This window comes from Lontra canadensis, unplaced genomic scaffold (genome assembly GCF_010015895.1).
Source record: "Lontra canadensis isolate GAN:19392208 unplaced genomic scaffold, GSC_riverotter_1.0 scaffold7, whole genome shotgun sequence".
NCBI lineage: Eukaryota > Metazoa > Chordata > Mammalia > Carnivora > Mustelidae > Lontra > Lontra canadensis.
Window position 1 is genome coordinate 27,970,371 of NW_022631001.1, and position 20,290 is coordinate 27,990,660.

The 20,290-nt window shown below is 38.0% G+C and overlaps 1 protein-coding gene and 1 pseudogene across 1 annotated transcript; one reads left to right on the top strand and one right to left on the bottom strand.

Annotated features, from left to right (window-relative positions):
- The first annotated feature begins 5,160 nt into the window (after positions 1 to 5,160).
- LOC116864869 lies at positions 5,161 to 6,120 on the top strand (annotated as a pseudogene).
- A 10,350-nt stretch (positions 6,121 to 16,470) lies between these two features.
- On the bottom strand, positions 16,471 to 17,405 carry LOC116864870 (olfactory receptor 52D1-like). The gene is given in 2 exon segments (XM_032852685.1): positions 16,471 to 17,252; positions 17,255 to 17,405. Coding segments are annotated over 2 exon segments (933 nt in total).
- Between the last annotated feature and the right edge of the window lie 2,885 nt (positions 17,406 to 20,290).

Genomic DNA, 20,290 nt, shown 5'->3' on the forward strand with positions numbered 1-20,290 from the left:
AAAAATTCAAATAGAAAGAAAGAAGATGGGGCACCTGGGTGGCTCAGTCATTAAACATCTGCCTTAGGCTTGGTCATGATGCCAGGGTCCTGGGATCAAGCCCCACATATGGCTTCCTGCTCAGCAGGAAGTTTGCTTCTCTCTCTCCCACTCCCCCTGCTTGTGTTCCTTCTCTCCATGTCTCTCTCTGTGTGTTAAATAAATAAATAAAATCTTTAAAAAAAGAAAGAAAGAAGATTAAACCATATTAATATAGGACCTGAACAGAAAAAAAATGGACATTAACTATATTTCAATAATTAAGCTATAAAATATAATGAGAAAAATCTCTAAAATATTTCTTGGCTAAAAATGATTGTACTCTTTTGATGAAAACTTCACATTAATGTAAGCATATTAAAGAAAGGAGGGAGGGGGAAAATACTCCAAAGAGAACAGACAACTGATGGAGATCTTTTGAGAAAACTGTGTGAAATAAGCATAAAAAGAGAGGGAGAGAAAAGAAGAAAAAGAAAAAAAGAAAGAAAAAAAAGGAACAAGAATTGAAAGATGAGAGATATGACAAAGAATAAAATGGGAAATAAAGTGTAGAGAAAAGAAGGTGAGATAAGGTGGTGAGCAGAAAAGAAAGATGTCAGTCCTTAGCATAAATTCCTGAGGAAGCTGAGAATAAGAAAGAACATGAAAAATCAAAGAAAGATGACCCCCCCAAAAATGGCACATATAAGCATTTTCTTCTCTTCACAGACCAAACTGATTTTGTAGGTGAACTGAAGCTGGACTAATAATTCTGAGACTGGACAAATATGGACAACTTAAAGCCAAAAATTAAATACACAAGTGAATAAAGAAGATGGTATCACATGAAGATACAAGTATCAGACTATTGAACCTCAGTTAGAAGAAAAATATCTAAGTGGAAATCCCTGCATTTTGGCTGTTATCGTCAAAAAGCCAGTAACCTACAGGCTTGCTAGAGAAAGACAGTTTGCCACCATCATATTGCCATCAGTTAACTAATGATTTTCTATGTCAAATGACTAAACTAAAACTCTGGGTCAGAAAGCAGCCAACCTGTAAAATATGTTCCACATTCCGAAAGGAATAACCTGTTACTAACAATAACCTACAAAACTTGCCATCGGGGGGTTTTAAATACATCACTGTGACACAGTAAAAATGTTGTTACTGGAGTTATTGCCATTATCTTTAAAAAAAAAGAAGACAGAATTTTTAAATATCTCAATGACCATGGGAAGCTTGAAGAATGTGGTCCTTGAGGAAAAAATAAATAACTTAAAGTTCATTTGAAGTTGAAAATTACTATAAAATACTAGGCAAGAGTAACATTCTTTGTAGGAGGATCAGGAAGAAAAGGAGGAGGTGAAGGAGAAATAGGAGTAATAGTGTAGTAGTAGTGGGAAAAGGAGAAGCAGGTGGAGCCAGATTACTATAGTTATTTATTAGTGCAATAAAAATTACTATACTACATCATCTCCATGTAACAGAGGATGGAAAACATACTTATGCTTTACTTCTATGTCTTGAGAAATCTCCATTTCTCACATTCTGGTGTACTCACTACTCATGAGCTTTTGCTCAAATTTCTCTAAACCTAACCCAAGATCAGAGAGTTCCCAATTCTCATTCCAGACAGACCCTTTCCTTCTACAATCGAGAGAACTTTCTAACCTGATGTTACAAGGCCAGGCCAACTTACTCCTGGGAAGGAAACCTGGGGGTCAGAAGGATAATGACACACTGGGGAATCAGAAAGGTAATGAAGCTCTGGGATCAGCCCAGGCACTCAGGAAGGCCTAGAAAGCTTTCCTTTAATATCAACCTCTGCTGGAAATCTTGGTGGAAACAAAGATACAACTAGCCTATTCACATGCCAAATCAGCCCTCAGCTCTATCCAAGTAAAGTTCTGCCCCTGCAGTTTTGGAACTGGGAGTTAATAAGGGGCTGTAATGGATGTTTACTTTAGGAGAGAAAGTAGAGAGTAACGTTTTCCAATCCTGTTTTGATCATTAATTTTTCTATCCATTGCCATGTTATTTCCATTCTGTGTGTTTAGAATTTTTCATCAACCAAAGATAAAGAGGGGGTTAGATCTTAGTCCTTTTTTGTGATGGAGCAAAAGATACCTCAACCTCCTTTCTGACTTCTTGCCTCTGCTGGAGATCATGTATTAAAACCTTTCTTTCTCTTCTACACAGTAACTAAATATGAGCCAATCCCTTTTATGATAGCATTTAGGCCATTTTGAAAGCTATATAATCAAATTCATGGCCTTGTTGTTTCTCATAATAATTATATTTAAGTAATTCAGATGCAGTGGGCTCATCTCATTTTGTTCCTAATAACTCGCAAAGTCTGTCAAGGAGTAATTGTTACAAAGATTTTGTAAAAATCAAGTGGCATTTTTTAACTGCATGGAAATCTACAAACTAGTTGGGACATCACCTTATTTTGACTGTGGTCAATCTTATATACAGGAAGATGAAAGGAAGCTCTTAGCTTCTTGAGGAAATTTTTTCATTTCTACCATCAAAAGTTTTCACTTTTGTGTGTTTTTTCTTGTCTCCTTGATGTTGTGCCGCGTGCTTCTGTCTTAATAAAATAGCTTTTCAAAAACTGCTACAGATAAAATGTGAACTGTACCAACCACTGATGTGTTCTATATATGATCTCATTTAGCACTGGGGTAAGTAAGGATTTGTTGTTAATTTACAGATGGGTAAACTGTGGGTGGTGTGCAAGGTAATTTGGCAGGATCCCATAAAATGTAAATATGTGTGCGTGGTGGGGGGCTCATCTATCAGTTTCATACCCTTGATTTTAACCACTTGTTGATGCCTAGATAAGTATTCTCTGAAAAAGACAATATCATCAAGTTAATGCAGCTAAGTACAATATTTCTGCCTTTACAATATCAGCCAGTTATTGAACGATTATTTAGGAGATACTGATTTATTCAGATTTTGAGATTTCTTTCTCTCTTAGCTTCTATCAACTGGAAACTCACATTCATAACTATTAGCAACATTCTCCACATAGTCCATCATTTCTACCACCACATACATCCAAATATAACATGGAGACATCAAAGGAAACCATTTTACACAATGTGGCTTTAATCCATATCTTATGACTACTTTGATTATTGTCTGTTCATTAGTATTCTTGCAGGAAGACAAGCAAAGAGAACCCAATGTCCCTCCACCAATTACTTTTCATTCATGTAATAATTATTGTACCAAAAATTCCTTTGATATGTCCACACATGTACTTTATGTGACTATGACACAGCTATTTATATGACTATTTTCAAGAGATTGCTCCAGAAAGAAATAGACTTCCATTACTATACCTAAAAGGTTCCATTTTCCAGGTTCTATGGATATCATCAGATCAGAGGAAAACTTGCTGTGGGAGTTATTTCAATCAGTGTGTTGACATGGAAAGACTGGAATAAAGTGTGAACCAGTTTAGCTATTAGAGAATGATTAATGCAACAGACACTTGGGAAATAAAAAATTAATTTCTTGGAAGTGAAATTTGGATCCCCTTAAAGAGAAATCAGATTGGGGCGCCTGGGTGGCTCAGTGGGTTAAAGCCTCTGCCTTCAGCTCAGGTCATGATCCCAGGGTTCTGGGATCGAGCCCCGCATCAAGCTGCTTCCTCTTCTTTCTCTGCCTGCTCTCTGCCTACTTGTGATCTCTGTCTGTCAAATAAATAAATAAAGTCTTTAAAAAAAAAGAGAGAAGTCAGATCAATTCTGTAAAAAGAATAAAATCAGGGAGGTATAAGATTAGCTCATGATATTCAGAGGTGCTTCAGGATTCAAATCACAGCAATTATCATAGTATAGTGTATAGAATCTTAATATAGAGTCATAGTATAGTGTAAAGTTATTAATAAGAATATAAGACTCCCACTATGGAAACCAGAGGATATGCAAACTTACTGAGTGATCCATTGACATGTAACTTGTGGAGAGAAAACATCATATTCACCCAGGAGTATGGTATCTCTAAATCGATTCTGCTTCTGGCTAAATCCTATCTTATTTTTAGCTGTTATTCATCTTTAAATGTTTCTCTATTGTTTTTCTAATTTCCTAAGCCCCTCTGTAAAAAATATCCTCCATATTCTACCCTTCCTATTCCACTCAACAAATCCACTTTGAACTTAAGTGAACTTCATTCATTCAGACAACTAACCATCCCTGGCTGCCTGTGACAACAGACTACCTTCTTCAAATCTCCTTGAAGGGCCACACTTAATGTCCTGTCAGTGATTTGTTCAATGTCTTTATGATGAACACTGAGTAAATATACAGCTAGACTCTCTCCTACCAATCCTCATTTGAGAGCCAATGTCACAGATTCAGGGATCTATAACCTGCTCCCTGGGACCAGGAGTAATATTGGTTGAAGATAAGGCTCTCATTAGCTATGTACTCACCCACATTGAACAATAGAAATAGGGTTCTTCTAGATCCACAAGATGCCCAGAGGGAATCTGCATTTACAGCAAAATTGGACTGATATCTACAAGTAAATAAAGAAGGAAAGCTTACAGAAGGTGTTTCAAACAGCCGAGTGTAGAGGTCATGGGAAATGCAAGAGATCGGTGTTCTCAGACTTGTGATTTCCATTTCCACAAAAAATGTCAGAAATCCTAACACTCTCCCCTGTTCACATATGATTCTAGTGGAGGTTTTGTTTTATTTATTTTGTTTTGTTTTAGATTTTTATTTATTTATTTGACAGAGAGAGTGAGAGAACACAAGCAGGGCAGACAGTGGGGAGAGAGAAGGAGAAGTGGATTCCCTGATGAGCAGGGAGCCCAATGCGGGGCTCAATCCCAGGACCCTGGGATCATGACCTGAGCCGAAGGCAGATGCCTAACCATCTGAGCCACCCAGGTGCCCCTCTAGTGGAGGTTTTGTAGGATTGCTTGCTATTGCTGTGTTGGCATGTAGCATTAAACCTCTGAATAATCTGGCCAAACTGTCATCCAAAGTACTTAACTTATTTCTTAAGGCTCTATATGTCTGAGTGATAGTAGGGTCTGTGTATTTTCACTTTCCACTTCCATTCTCTTTCTACAGGAATGAGAATTAATGGTGAAAAGAGAGATCACTAACTTCCATGGCATCCATTAACATGTCATATCTTGACCCCACAACAGTAATGCTAATTGGGATCCCTGGACTAGAGCATGCACAATTTTGGATTGGGTTTTCTTTCTTTGTAATATGCGTGGTGGCTCTTCTGGGAAATATCATTTTACTGATCATCATCCCCGCAGAACGCAGTCTGCATCAACCCATGTACATCTTCCTGGCAGTGTTGGCAGCCACCGATATAGGACTCTGTATAGCCATTGCTCCCAAGATGTTGGCCATCTTCTGGTTTGGGTCTTGCTCCATGACTTTTGATGCTTGCTTAGCCCAGCTTTTCTTCATCCATGGCTTGCAGGGCATGGAATCTGGCATCCTGTTGGTGATGGCCTTTGACCGCTATGTTGCCATCTGTGATCCACTGAGACACACATCCATCCTCACACCTTTCATCCTGGTTACTATGGTCCTGGTTGTGGCAATTCGGGCAATGGTGCTTGTTGGCATTTTACCAGTTTTAATCAAAAGACTACACCATTTCCATTCTATTGTAATTGCCCACTCTTACTGTGAGCACATGGCTGTGGTCAAGTTAGCTGCAGAAGACGTCTGAGTCAATAAAACATGTGGTCTCCTTGTAGGTTTTACCATATTAGGATTTGACATGATTTTTATCCTCATTTCCTATATCCTTATTTTCCAAGCTGTTTTTCGTCTACACCAAAAGCAGGCATGGCTCAAAGCATTTAATACATGTACAGCTCACATTTTTGTTTTCCTTGAATTTTATATTCTTGCCTTCTTCTCCTTCTTTAGCCACTGTTTTGGACATGTTGCTCCCCCTACCCACATTCTTCTGTCTACTATCTACCTCCTTGTACCACCTGCACTCAATCCTATTGTATATGGTGTAAAAAACAAGGTAATCCGTAAACGTGTGGCACAGATTTTTTTTTCTGAATCATCAATCCCAGCAGTAAACTATTAAATGGTTATGTTCTTGAAGAGAATATTTTTATTTCCTAGGGGTAGAGACAAATTGAACTCTGTCTCTACCCCTAGGTAGAGAACTGTGCCTGCATCATCTTTCCCAATTAAGCAGCTGTGTTCATTATTAGGGGCTTTACTTCAATATGCCCAAACTTAAAGACATTTATTAAAAGCATTTATTTCACAAACTATAGCTAGGATGAAATAAAATCTGTTCAGGTTAAGACTGCTATTACCGATTTTGGAGTCAAGATGGCGGAGAAGTAGCAGCTGAGACTACTTCAGGTTGCGGGAGATCAGCTAGATACCTTATCTAAAGATTGCAAACACCTACAAATCCAACGGGAGATCGAAGAGAAGAAGAACAGCAATTCTAGAAACAGAAAATCAACCACTTTCTGAAAGGTAGGACTGGCGGAGAAGTGAATCCAAAGGGATGGGAAGATAGACCGCGGGGGGAGGGGCCGGCTCCCGGCAAGCGGCAGAGCAACGGAGCACAAAATCAGGACTTTTAAAAGTCTGTTCAGCTGAGGGACATCACTCCAGAGGCTTAACTGGGGTGAAACCCACGCGGGGCCAGTGTGGCCGCAGGTCCCACAGGGTCACAGAAGGATCGGGGTGTCTGAGTGTCGCAGAGCTTACAGGTATTAGAACGGGGAAGCCGGCTACAGAGACGGAGCCGAGGAGTGAGCTCACAGCTCGGGCTTACCTTGAACCAGTCGCGGGCTCGGTGAGCTCGGAGCGCGGCTGGAGGCCAGGCAGACGGGAGTAATTGGACGCTGTTCCCTGGGGGCGCACTGAGGAGAGGGACCCCGAGCTCTCAGCTCCTCCGGGCCGGAGACTGGGAGGCCGCCATCTTAATTCCCGTCCTCCGGAACTCTACGGAAAGCGCTCAGGGAACAAAAGCTCCCGAAAGCAAACCCGAGCAGATTACTCAGCCCGGCCCCTGGTAAGGGCGGTGCAACTCCGCCTGGGGCAAAGACACTTGAGAATCACTACAACAGGCCCCTCCCCCAGAAGATCAACAAGAAACCCCCAGGACCAAGTTCACCTACCAAGGAGTACAGTTTCAATACCAAGGAGAGCAGCGGAATTCCAGAGGAGGAGAAAGCAAAGCACGGAACTCATGGCTTTCTCCCCATGATTCTTTAGCCTTGCAGTTAATTTAATTTTTTTTTCTTTTTCAATTTTTTTTCTCTTCTGCTAAATTTTTTTAAACTTTTACCCTTTTCTTTTTTAACTTTTTTAACTAGTTTATCTAATATATATATATTTTTTCCTTTTTATATTTTTTTCATTATTGGTTTTCTTTTTTTATTTGTTTCTTGTTTCTTTTTTCTATTTTTTTTTTTTCTTTCTGAACCTCTTTTTATCCCCTTCCCCCCCCCCCCTCACGATTTGGGATCTCTTCTGATTTAGCTAAAGCATATTTTCCTGGGGTTGTTGCCACCCTTTTAGTATTTTACTTACTCCTTCATATACTCTTATCTGGACAAAATGACAAGGCAGAAAAATTCACCACAAAAAAAAGAACAAGAGGCAGTACCAAAGGCTAACGACCTAATCAATACAGACATTGGTAATATGTCAGATCTAGAGTTCAGAATGACGATTCTCAAGGTTCTAGCTGGGCTTGAAAAAGGCATGGAAGATATTAGAGAAACCCTCTCGGGAGATATAAAAGCCATTTCTGGAGAAATAAAAGAACTAAAATCTAACCAAGTTGAAATAAAAAAAGCTATTAATGAGGTGCAATCAAAAATGGAGGCTCTCACTGCTAGGATAAATGAGGCAGAAGAAAGAATTAGCGATATAGAAGACCAAATGACAGATAATAAAGAAGCTGAACAAAAGAGGGACAAACAACTACTGGACCACGAGGGCAAAATTCGAGAGATAAGTGACACCATAAGACGAAACAACATTAGAATAATTGGGATTCCAGAAGAAGAAGAAAGAGAGAGGGGAGCAGAAGGTATATTGGAGAGAATTATTGGAGAGAATTTCCCCAATATGGCAAAGGGAACAAGCATCAAAATCCAGGAGGTTCAGAGAACCCCCCTCAAAATCAATAAGAATAGGTCCACACCCCGTCACCTAATAGTCAAATTTACAAGTCTTAGTGACAAAGAGAAAATCCTGAAAGCAGCCCGGGAGAAGAAGTCTGTAACATACAATGGTAAAAATATTAGATTGGCAGCAGACTTATCCACAGAGACCTGGCAGGCCAGAAAGAGCTGGCATGATATATTCAGAGCACTAAACGAGAAAAACATGCAGCCAAGAATACTATATCCAACTAGGCTATCATTGAAAATAGAAGGAGAGATTAAAAGCTTCCAGGCCAAACAAAAACTGAAAGAATTTGCAAACACCAAACCAGCTCTACAGGAAATATTGAAAGGGGTCCTCTAAGCAAAGAGAGAGCCTAAAAGTAGTAGATCAGAAAGGAACAGAAACAATATACAATAGCAGTCACCTTACAGGCAATACAATGGCACTAAATTCATATCTCTCAATAGTTACCCTGAATGTTAATGGGCTAAATGCCCCAATCAAAAGACACAGGGTATCAGAATGGATAAAAAAACAAAACCCATCTATATGTTGCCTACAAGAAACTCACTTTAAACCCGAAGACACTTTCAGATTTACAGTGAGGGGGTGGAAAAGAATTTACCATGCTAATGGACATCAGAAGAAAGCAGAAGTGGCAATCCTTATATCAGATCACTTAGATTTTAAACCAAAGACTATAATAAGAGATGAAGATGGACACTATATCATACTCAAAGGATCTGTCCAACAAGAAGATCTAACAATTGTCAATATCTATGCCCCTAACGTGGGAACAGCCAACTATATAAACCAATTAATAACAAAATTAAAGGAACACATCGACAATCATACAATAATAGTAGGGGACTTTAACACTCCCCTCACTGAAATGGACAGATCATCCAAGCAAAAGATCAACAAGGAAATAAAGGCCTTAAATGACACACTGGACCAGATGGACATCACAGATATATTCAGAACATTTCATCCCAAAGCAACAGAATACACATTCTTCTCTAGTGCACATGGAACATTCTCCAGAATAGATCACATCCTTGGTTCTAAATCAGGTCTTAACTGTTATCAAAAGATTGGGATCATTCCCTGCATATTTTCAGACCACAATGCTCTGAAGCTAGAACTCAATCGCAAGAGGAAATTTGGAAAGAACCAAAATACATGGTGACTAAACAGCATCCTTCTAAAGAATGAATGGGTCAACCAGGAAATTAAAGAAGAATGGAAAAAATTCATGGAAACAAATGATAATGAAAATACAACAGTTCAAAATCTGTGGGACACAACAAAGGCAGTCCTGAGAGGAAAATATATAGCGGTACAAGCCTTTCTCAAGAAACAAGAAAGGTCTCAGGTACACAACCTAACCCTACACCTAAAGGAGCTGGAGAAAGAACAAGAAAGAAACCCTAAACCCAGCAGGAGAAGAGAAATCATAAAGATCAGAGCAGAAATCAATGAAATAGAAACCAAAAAAAACAATAGAACAAATCAACGAAACTAGGAGCTGGTTCTTTGAAAGAATTAATAAGATTGGTAAGCCCCTGGCCAGACTTATCAAAAAGAAAAGAGAAAGGACCCAAATATATAAAATCATGAATGAAAGAGGAGAGATCACAACTAACACCAAAGAAATACAGACAATTATAAGAACATATTATGAGCAACTCTATGCCAACAAATTTGACAATCTGGAAGAAATGGATGCATTCCTAGAGATATATAAACTACCACAACTGAACCAGGAAGAAATAGAAAGCCTGAACAGACCCATAACCAGTAAGGAGATTGAAACAGTCATCTAAAATCTCCAAACAAACAAAAGCCCAGGGCCAGATGGCTTCCCGGGGGAATTCTACGAAACATTTAAAGAAGAACTAATTCCTATTCTCCTGAGACTGTTCCAAAATATAGAAATGGAAGGAAAACTTCCAAACTCATTTTATGAGGCCAGCATCACCTTGATCCCCAAACCAGACAAGGATCCCATCAAAAAAGAGAACTACAGACCAATATCCTTGATGAACACAGATGCAAAAATTCTCACCAAAATACTAGCTAATAGGATTCAACAGTACATTAAAAGGATTATTCACCATGACCAAGTGGGATTTATTCCAGGGCTGCAAGGTTGGTTCAACATCCACAAATCAATCAATGTGATACAACACATTAATAAAAGAAAGAACAGGAACCATATGATACTCTCCATAGATGCTGAAAAAGCATTTGACAAAGTACAGCATCCCTTCCTGATCAAAACTCTTCAAAGTGTAGGGATAGAGGGCACATACCTCAATATTATCAAAGCCATCTATGAAAAACCCATCGCAAATATCATTCTCAATGGAGAAAAACTGAAAGCTTTTCCGCTAAGGTCAGGAACACGGCAGGGATGTCCGTTATCACCACTGCTTTTCAACATAGTACTAGAAGTCCTAGCCTCAGCAATCAGACAACAAAAAGAAATTAAAGGCATCCAAATTGGCAAAGAAGAAGTCAAACTATCACGCTTCGCAGATGATATGATACTATATGTAGAAAACCCAAAAGACTCCACTCCAAAACTGCTAGAACTTGTACAGGAATTCAGTAAAGTTTCAGGATATAAAATCAATGCACAGAAATCAGTCGCATTTCTCTACACCAACAACAAGACAAAAGAAAGAGAAATTAAGGAGTCCATCCCATTTCCAATTGCACCCAAAACTATAAGATACCTAGGAATAAACCTAACCAAAGAGACTAACAATCTATACACAGAAAACTATAAAGTACTCATGAAAGAAATTGAGGAAGACACAAAGAAATGGAAAAATGTTCCATGCTCCTGGATTGGAAGAATAAATATTGTGAAAATGTCTATACTACCTAAAGCAATCTACACATTTAATGCAATTCCTATCAAAGTACCATCCATTTTTTTTCAAAGAAATGGAACAAATAATCCTAAAATTTATATGGAACCAGAAAAGACATCGAATAGCCAAAGGAATATTGAAAAAGAAAGCCAGAGTTGGTGGCATCACAATTCCGGACTTCAAGCTCTATTACAAAGCTGTCATCATCAAGACAGCATGGTACTGGCACAAAAACAGACACATAGATCAATGGAACAGAATAGAGAGCCCAGAAATAGACCCTCAACTCTATGGTCAACTCATCTTCGACAAAGCAGGAAAGAATGTCCAATGGAAAAAAGACAGCCTCTTCAATAAATGGTGTTGGGAAAATTGGACAGCCACATGCAGAAAAATGAAATTGGATCATTTCCTTACACCACACACGAAAATAGACTCAAAATGGATGAAGGACCTCAATGTGAGAAAGGAATCCATCAACATCCTTGAGGAGAACACAGGCAGCAACCTCTTTGACCTCAGCCGCAGCAACATCTTCCTAGGAACATCGCCAAAGGCAAGGGAAGCAAGGGCAAAAATGAACTATTGGGATTTCATCAAGATCAAAAGCTTTTGCACAGCAAAGGAAACAGTTCACAAAACCAAAAGACAACTGACAGAATGGGAGAAGATATTTGCAAACGACATATCAGATAAAGGGCTAGTGTCCAAAATCTATAAAGAACTTAGCAAACTCAACACCCAAAGAACAAATAATCCAATCAAGAAATGGGCAGAAGACATGAACAGACATTTCTGCAAAGAAGACATCCAACAGATGTCCAACAGACACATGAAAAAGTGCTCCATATCACTTGGCATCAGGGAAATACAAATCAAAATCACAATGAGATACCACCTCACACCAGTCAGAATGGCTAAAATTAACAAGTCTGGAAATGACAGATGCTGGCGAGGATGCGGAGAAAGGGGAACCCTCCTACACTGTTGGTGGGAATGCAAGCTGGTGCAACCACTCTGGAAAACAGCATGGAGGTTCCTCAAAATGTTGAAAATAGAACTACCCTATGACCCAGCAATTGCACTGCTGGGTATTTACCCTAAAGATACAAACATAGTGATCCGAAGGGGCACGTGCACCCGAATGTTTATAGCAGCAATGTCTACAATAGCCAAACTATGGAAAGAACCTAGATGTCCATCAACAGACGAATGGATAAAGAAGATGTGGTATATATATACAATGTAATACTATGCAGCCATCAAAAAAATGAAATCTTGCCATTTGCGACAACGTGGATGGAACTAGAGGGTGTCATGCTTAGCGAAATAAGTCAATCAGAGAAAGACAACTATCATATGATCTCCCTGATATGAGGGAGAGGAGATGCAACATGGGGGGTTAATGTGGTAGGAGAAGAGTAAATGAAACAAGTTGGGATGGGGAGGGAGACAAACCATAAGTGACTCTTAATCTCACAAAACAAACTGAGGGTTGCTGGGCAGAGGGGGGTTGGGGGGTGTTATGGACATTGGGTAGGGTATGTGCTATGGTGAGTGCTGTGAAGTGTGTAAACGTGGAGATTCACAGACCTGTACCCCTGGGGAAAAAAAATATATATATATATGTTTATAAAAAATAAAATTATAAAAAAAAAACTGCTATTACCTCTATTCATTCATCTAAATTATAATTTTATCTTTATCAATGTCTTCCTTTTTGTTTAATTTACAATTCTTTTAATTTTTTATAAGAAAGCTTACTGATTTTCAAATTTTTGTCCTTTGGAATATTTACATTATAAGCTTGGGATTTCTTTTCGACCACTGCTTTTGTTGCATCCCACCATTATTGACATTTTATCTTAACGCACAGTCAATTCCAATAAAAGTAAGAAACTGTCATTCATAGTTTCCTAACTTGAACTTTAAATAAACCAACTGAAGACCTCTCATTTTGAGGAGTTCTGTATGTCTGCATTCCCAATGTGATATAGGATATCACCTGCTATATGATAGCAGAGAATATTGGCTAAGCTCTAGGATAGAATATTCTAGTATAACAGTCACAACTAAAAGGTTTTTGTCCAGCTGTACAGTGATGACACTGATATAAACACTGTTGTCCATAGAACATCACCAGGTCAAACTGGCACTGCCACTTCTGCATCTGCCCTTGAAGTCTGGCTGTTCTACAAAAATTCCATCCCTCAGGAGAGATGCAGAAGTTTCTAGGTACTTCTCCATAAGTTGGAGTTCTAGTGGAGTAAAAGCCAACCCACACATCTGCTGTTGAGGCATTTGGAGTCACTGCAGCACTGAGTGCACAGTTTCATATCCTATAGCTCTGTCTAGCTTTGTGGTCTGGTATTTAGCTTTAGCGTTTGTCCTATCTCATGGCAGGGACCCTCACACATATCCCTTATTGATAAATGCCAAAGCCTGTTGCCCTTTGGTATATGGGCTTGCAGGTATACCTTCCTAATGCCAGCCAAGAGGAATGAGTTAGTTTAGCCAGTAACCATCATCCATACCAATGGCATTATCATTCACATTATCTCAGATATGTCTAGGACCATTTTATATTCCATAAGTGGAGAAGGTAAGTCTTTCTCCCAGCACAAATTTACCTTCACTCCAACTTTCATAATCTTTTTTCTGGATTTGGGTCCTTAGATATGAGTAGTAATTCAGTCATGGTGAGGGAAACTGTGCCTGTGTCCTCTTTCCCAGTTAAGCAGCTGAGTCAGTTGTTTGCTTGCAAGTCTAACGTTATTCTATAGCATGGTGCACAATACTGTTTTGTGCCAGTAAGGGACAATTCCTGACTTACGAACAGTAAAGCTGTCATTCCTGCTACAACCAGAAGTCTGTTACTTCACTCACATAATCAAGTTATCTCTTTTCCGTGTATGGTCACAATAAGACCTGGGACATGAGATGAATGCTTTATCTTTCTAGACATCTATCTTTTGTTCCCTCAGACTACCTCATCCATTTTTATACATTTTCAAAATGTGAAAATCTTTACTGAATTTATGTGTTAAATAATTTATTTTATGCAATTTCTCAAATGCCCTCTCTCCGTTAGGTGGACATTATATGAAGCAAAGAGCCCATATACTTCATATCATCCTTGTTTGTTACTGCATGTTCAGCACTTACTGGGCCATAGTAGAATTCTAACATACATTCATTGTGTGAATGTTTTTAAATTAAGCAGCTGGCTGACCTATTATGTGTTTAGTGGCCTAGCGTCCTGACTACCAGAATGTGTTGTGATTGATCTAGAAATAATTGAAGACACTTCTTCAATATTAACTAGTATTCATACACACAGATCCAGAAAACAAAAATTAAAAAAAAAAAAAATAAACACGCAAAAAACCTTTACCTATGACAGTGGGATCATGAGCCAAAGTCATCACTTTTGTCTTAAGTATATCTGTGTACATTCAGTATAAATCTGAATATGAAAATGATTCTGAGAATATTATCTTAGCTTTTTAAAAAAAGACTTTATTTATTTGACAAAGAGAGCAAGCGAGAGAGAGCACAAGCAGGAGAAGCAGTAGAGGGAGAGGGAGAAGCAGGATCCCTGCAGAGCAGGGGGATCCTGATGTTGAACTTGATCCCAGGATGCTGAGTTCATGACCTGAGCTGAAAGCAGTTGCTTAACCAACTGAGCCACCAAGGTGCCCCAGTCTGGATTTCTAACTGGACTCTTTTCTTCTTTCTTGAATCTTCATCTTTTCTGTGTTCACTGGCAAATTTTCATCATTTTTCAGCAGAATTAATAAAAATATACCCCTAAAAAGTGAAGTTATTTCCTGTTTCCCTGATTCCAATTTAAACACAGTTGCTGAACAATTTTTACTTTCAGGCTCTGACTTTTCAAGATCCTGATAAATTAATTCCAGTGGAGCCTAATTACATGTAGGAAAAATTTTTAAAGTGTCAAGATTATTTTCTGAAATAACTCCTGTCAATGTCTCCATTTCATCATTCAAGAAACTGAGGCAGAAAGCTACCATATCTTGAAAAGTTACAACATAGTTTGTAAGTGGTTGTTTGGAGACTCAAACCTGAGCAGTTGTCTCAAACATTACCTTTTATTGCCTCTCTTAGAATTGTATATATGCAAATATATATATCTTATCTAAGGCAATGTGTAATAGAGGATAATAAAAGAAATTTAGACTACCAGAAATATGAACACACAGGTAGCACTTTATTTTGAAGGGAGAAAGTGTGAAATCATATGGCAATCAGCAAAAAAGTGGTCATGTTATACCTGGCACCTGATAACCCACTTGTCCAGAAAGAAGAAATAAAAATTTCAAGGTAAAAACTGACATGATCCTGAATAAATATACATGGAGAGAGGTATTCTAGCTGCAGCAGAAATTGCTAACATATACTAATATGGGCTAATGACAAAACTGTTTTAACAATAGATCTTAAAGAAGCCTAAATCTTTGTATTACATACAATACTGACTATCCTACACAAGATTCCATATAAATATGAGTCATTGAACTTCTAAAAATGAAAAAAAAAGGAATATCACAGTCAAGAGTAGCTAGAAAGATAAATTATAAGAAAATACCAGAACAGAATATTCCCCTATTTATAATATAGATTGGGAGTAGATGGTATTAGAATGTGCAAGACCTTCAAAGAATGGACAGACAACTACAGATATTTTCAAAGAATCAACAGAGTCAACCTGAACCACAGTGAGTAAACAGATAAAAGAAAAATGGTAGGACAATTTTTAACATCATCAGGTCTTCTAGAAGAGTGTTTGTGGGAAGCAATTTCATTTAAAAACTTTAAAAGAATTATAGGTATACAGAATAAAATAAGACTACATGAAAAAAAATTCCAAGAAGAACTCTCTACATAGCATATCCTGACAATTTCTTCACCCATCCATTCAGAATTTTTGCCAAAATTCATTCAGAAATTTGCCAATTTCCAATTTTACAGATTTAAAATGCCTTCAGTCTTATCATTCAGGAGATATAAACATTCCTGTTAGTGAAGACCTACAAATGTACAACAACACCGGAAAAGTCCGAGATATGAGTCAGTAAAACATCTCTGATAAAGCTGATAAGACTGAACAATAGGATAGTCCTGTGGAGCAAACATGGCGGATAAGAGCACATAGTAGTGGAGATATTGGATCATCAGGCAAATATGTTAAGAATAAATAACCTAAATCTGCCATTTCCCAAGAAATTCTCTGAAGATCAAAATCTAGTCAATGATAATTAATACTTTAAATATCAAAAATAGAAGATATAGGGATTGGGCTTTTAGAAGGAGAGTTAATGTCTTTTTTTTTCTTTTTTTCCTCTATAAGTCAACAACTTAGTGAAAGAATAGTTGAAGAGGTTCTTGTTTCAGAATTTGTGAAATGTAAAAGCTTGAAGGAATCGATCTCTGATCCTCTTGGTTCTAATGCCATAGATCATTGGGTTCACCATGGGTGGAACAAGGAGGTGGATGTTAGCCACAAAGATGTGAATATGAGGAGCCACATGTTGACCAAACCTGTGAGTAAGGAAAGTGAAAAAAGCAGGAGTGTAGGCCATTAAAATCACACATACATGGGATCCACAAGTGCCCAAGGTCTTGAGTTGTGCAGCCTTGGATGGAAGATGGAAAACCGTGTAAAGGATGATAACATAGGAACATAGGATCAGTAGTAAATCTAAACCTCCAGTGAGGAAGGCAGCAGTCAGACTGTAGATTCTGCAGATCCTGGTTTCCGCACAAGCAAGCTTGATCAGAGCCATAAATTCACAGTAAGTGTGAGGGATGATATTAGTTCTACAGTAAGGAAGCCACCAAAGCATGAAGGGTTGAGGGCTGAAGAGCAAAACCCCACGGAAGACAATAGCCAGCCCCAAGTTCTTGATGACTCTATGTGTCAAGATAGTAGAATGTCTCAGAGGATCGCAGATTGCCACATGCCTGTCAAAGGCCATGGCCAAGATAAAACCTGATGCCATGCTGCATAGTAAATGAATGAGAAACACTTGTACCAGGAAGACTTCAAAATAGATCTCCCTGCCGTGGAACCAAAAAATGCTGAGGATTTTGATCACAGCAGTAGTGGAGATGATCAAGTCAGCCACAGAGAGCATACAGAGGAAGAAGAACATGGGCTGGTGCAGTTGGAATCTGCTCTGATAATAAATAGAATAGCAAAATTACCCATGAGAGCACTCAAGTAGACAAGGCAGAAGGGCACTGACAGCCAAGTGTGGATGGCCTCCATCCCTGGAATGCCAAGAAGAAAAGTACTGGGATGGAAATTCGTATTATTTGACATGATGGAAACTCCTGGCTGAATTCAGTTGTAGGATGGTGTAGACTCTTTCATGTTCATTTGTCCATTCATTTACTGATGTTTTCATTTGTTAATTTATATAAAATATTTGGAAATGTTTTATACCCTAAGGAGACAATGATAAATAGGATGCAATCCATAACCTGAGAATTTAACTTTCTAATAGTGGAAAAACTGACGCAAACCAATGATTACATTCCCTAGTGATTACTGCAATAAAATTTATGTGAATAAACTGGGAGATTTATTCCACTTGTATGAGTCAGAGGATTCATGGTTATGATGCTTAATCTTGGTTCTGAAGCATTCTGGACCTTTAAAATAAGGATAAAATTATACCTCAAATCAAGTTCATAATCAGAAGACATCAGTGCCTCTACTGAGAGTCAAAGAATGTCCTTTGGTTTGTATGTGGGTGAAGATGGAGTAGTTGTATGAGACATAAGCTTTTATCTCTGCCTCCTTGTGCTATCAACGTCACTGGTGAAGCCACGATGATACACTGTTAATTGGCAAAAGAAAATTCCTGTGTATTATACATGATATGGTTGCTTAAATAATACCCTTTGTATATACCACGGCAGAGAGAAAAGTCCAAAATATTAAAAACCAATCTGTTAGCAGAATTTGGGAATTGTACACCCAAGGAGACAGTAGCAAAATATTGCTTCTTTATAACAATCCTTATTTAAAAAAAAAAGTTGTATAACAGAAAAGCATTATTTTTCCTTTTTGAAGAAAAAAAGGTAATGCATTAGTGATTTCTCACTAATTCTAACAAATTTCATTTTCATTTTCATTTGCTTCAAATGACTTCCTAATGTTTCTTTTGATTTCCTTGATCTATTTAGAAGTATGGCATTGTTTTCCATATATCCTGGGAGGGGCTTTCTAGGGAAATTGCTATTAAATGGGAATTATCATAGCAGAACTCTAACTGTAATGGCCTCACTTCATTTAGAATTCACTTGTCCAGAACTGTTCCTTAAATAGATTTATATGACAATGAAACTATAGAATGAAAAGAACAGGAGATTCTTTCCTAAATTTCACTAGATTATCCACTATGCTACATCTTATTTGTATGTATTAATAAATAATATTAATTTCATATAACCTAGGTTCTTTTCTAAGGAATGAGAGGTAGAAGAGTGACAGCAAAATGTTCTAAGCCAGGGCACATCTGCATGTTTCTCTTCAAATTAAGCAAAAATTAGGAGCCACCCTCTTACGACAGGAAACAATTTTTGAAGCAGGCAATAATCCTCATGCCTCAGTTAATGTCTCAATCCTCCATCAAGCACCTCCTCTTTCCTCCAACCTCCCATTCAACAGAGTCAGAATTCAGAGTTTTGCAGGTTGTGGGGTCTAGCAGAGAGCTGAGGTGTACCATGCTCACAGGTCCTGCTGTTAACTCTGAGGACAGTTTACAGACCAGATACACAAGGACAATGATTGTGGCACATGGTAACCTTAGAGAGACAGAAATCACAGCAACTAAAACCCGCTGAAGATACAGGAAAGAGAGAGCCTAAAAAAGTGAGAACTGCAGGTTCGATTACTGTTCCAAAGATGACTCAAAGGGTGATTGAGCAGAAAACTCCATCTCTGTTGAGAAATATATAGAAGATGCAGAACTTCTCAGAGCCATGGTCCCCAACACCCACTTCAGGTATAGTCAGAGTAAAAGGATTAAAAAGGATTAAAAGGATTACTACTTCTGAAGTCTGGAGGATGGCATGGGAGAAGAGATAAACATATCATTCAATTTTGGAGTTGGGAAGCAGTGAGCATAGGCTGATCTTTCTCATTTAAAATGAATAAGAAAAAAAGACAAAAAAGGAAATCCATAAACAATGAATTTTGGAACACTGAAAAAAAATTAAATTAAAAAAAAAAAAGGAAATCCCAAATTACTTGGTAACGGAATTGGGAATTGGCCTAATAAATAGTTTATTTCAATATTTCTTTTGCATAGTCGCTTTATTTCAGCAAATAAAACAGTTTAGAAATGAGATAGTAGTATGTAAAGGACAAGTAAAGCACACCCATCATTGTACAATTAAATTTGCTTTTCAGATTGGCTTTTCAATGAAAGAGAAAATCAAGTTCAAAACAACACGTCCCTGTAAAATTGTGAAGTATGAGAACATTGTCATCTGCATGGCATAATGCTAATTGTGGGTTTGCAGTAAATTCATAGAGTTCGTTGACTTTATTATATAACTGTTAAAAGAAAAATAAATAAACATTGAATTAAGAATTTTAAAATAACAGCAACAATAACCTCTAGAAAAATAGGAGCAAGGAAATAATGAAAATAAAAAGAAAGGGTGATCTGGCAGAACAATAAAATATTAAGAGTATATGATTTAAAAGAGGAAAATCTGATAAGAGTCTTCCAAATTTAAGAAAAGCTACAGAGAAAAATTAAGCAAATTTAGAAACACTGAACAGCAATTGAAATATCGAGTGTGAAATTCCACATACGTTTCATTCTAGGGAATTATGTGGCCCATGCAGAAGACCCATTACTGAAATAATATTCTTCTGTGCAAATTTTCTTTCCATAGGCATCAACCATTGTAATCACCATTTTTTGGAGTTTACTTTCTTCTGGAGACTTAGTGACTGGGTCCTGAATGAACAATTCAGAGCCCTTGGTGTATTCTGAAGTAAGGAGTAAACATGAAGGAGGGGGACAGCCTGGATCCTCTCTGGGACATTGTCATATTGTCTATTTCCCCGGAAGCCAAGTGGCACAATACCTGCATGGAATTATTTTCTCTGTGTCCCCTTGAAGCTACAGGAACTGATTTTTCTTTGGTAAGTCTCAAAGCTCCTGCTTCTCTCTTCAGCAGACAGGA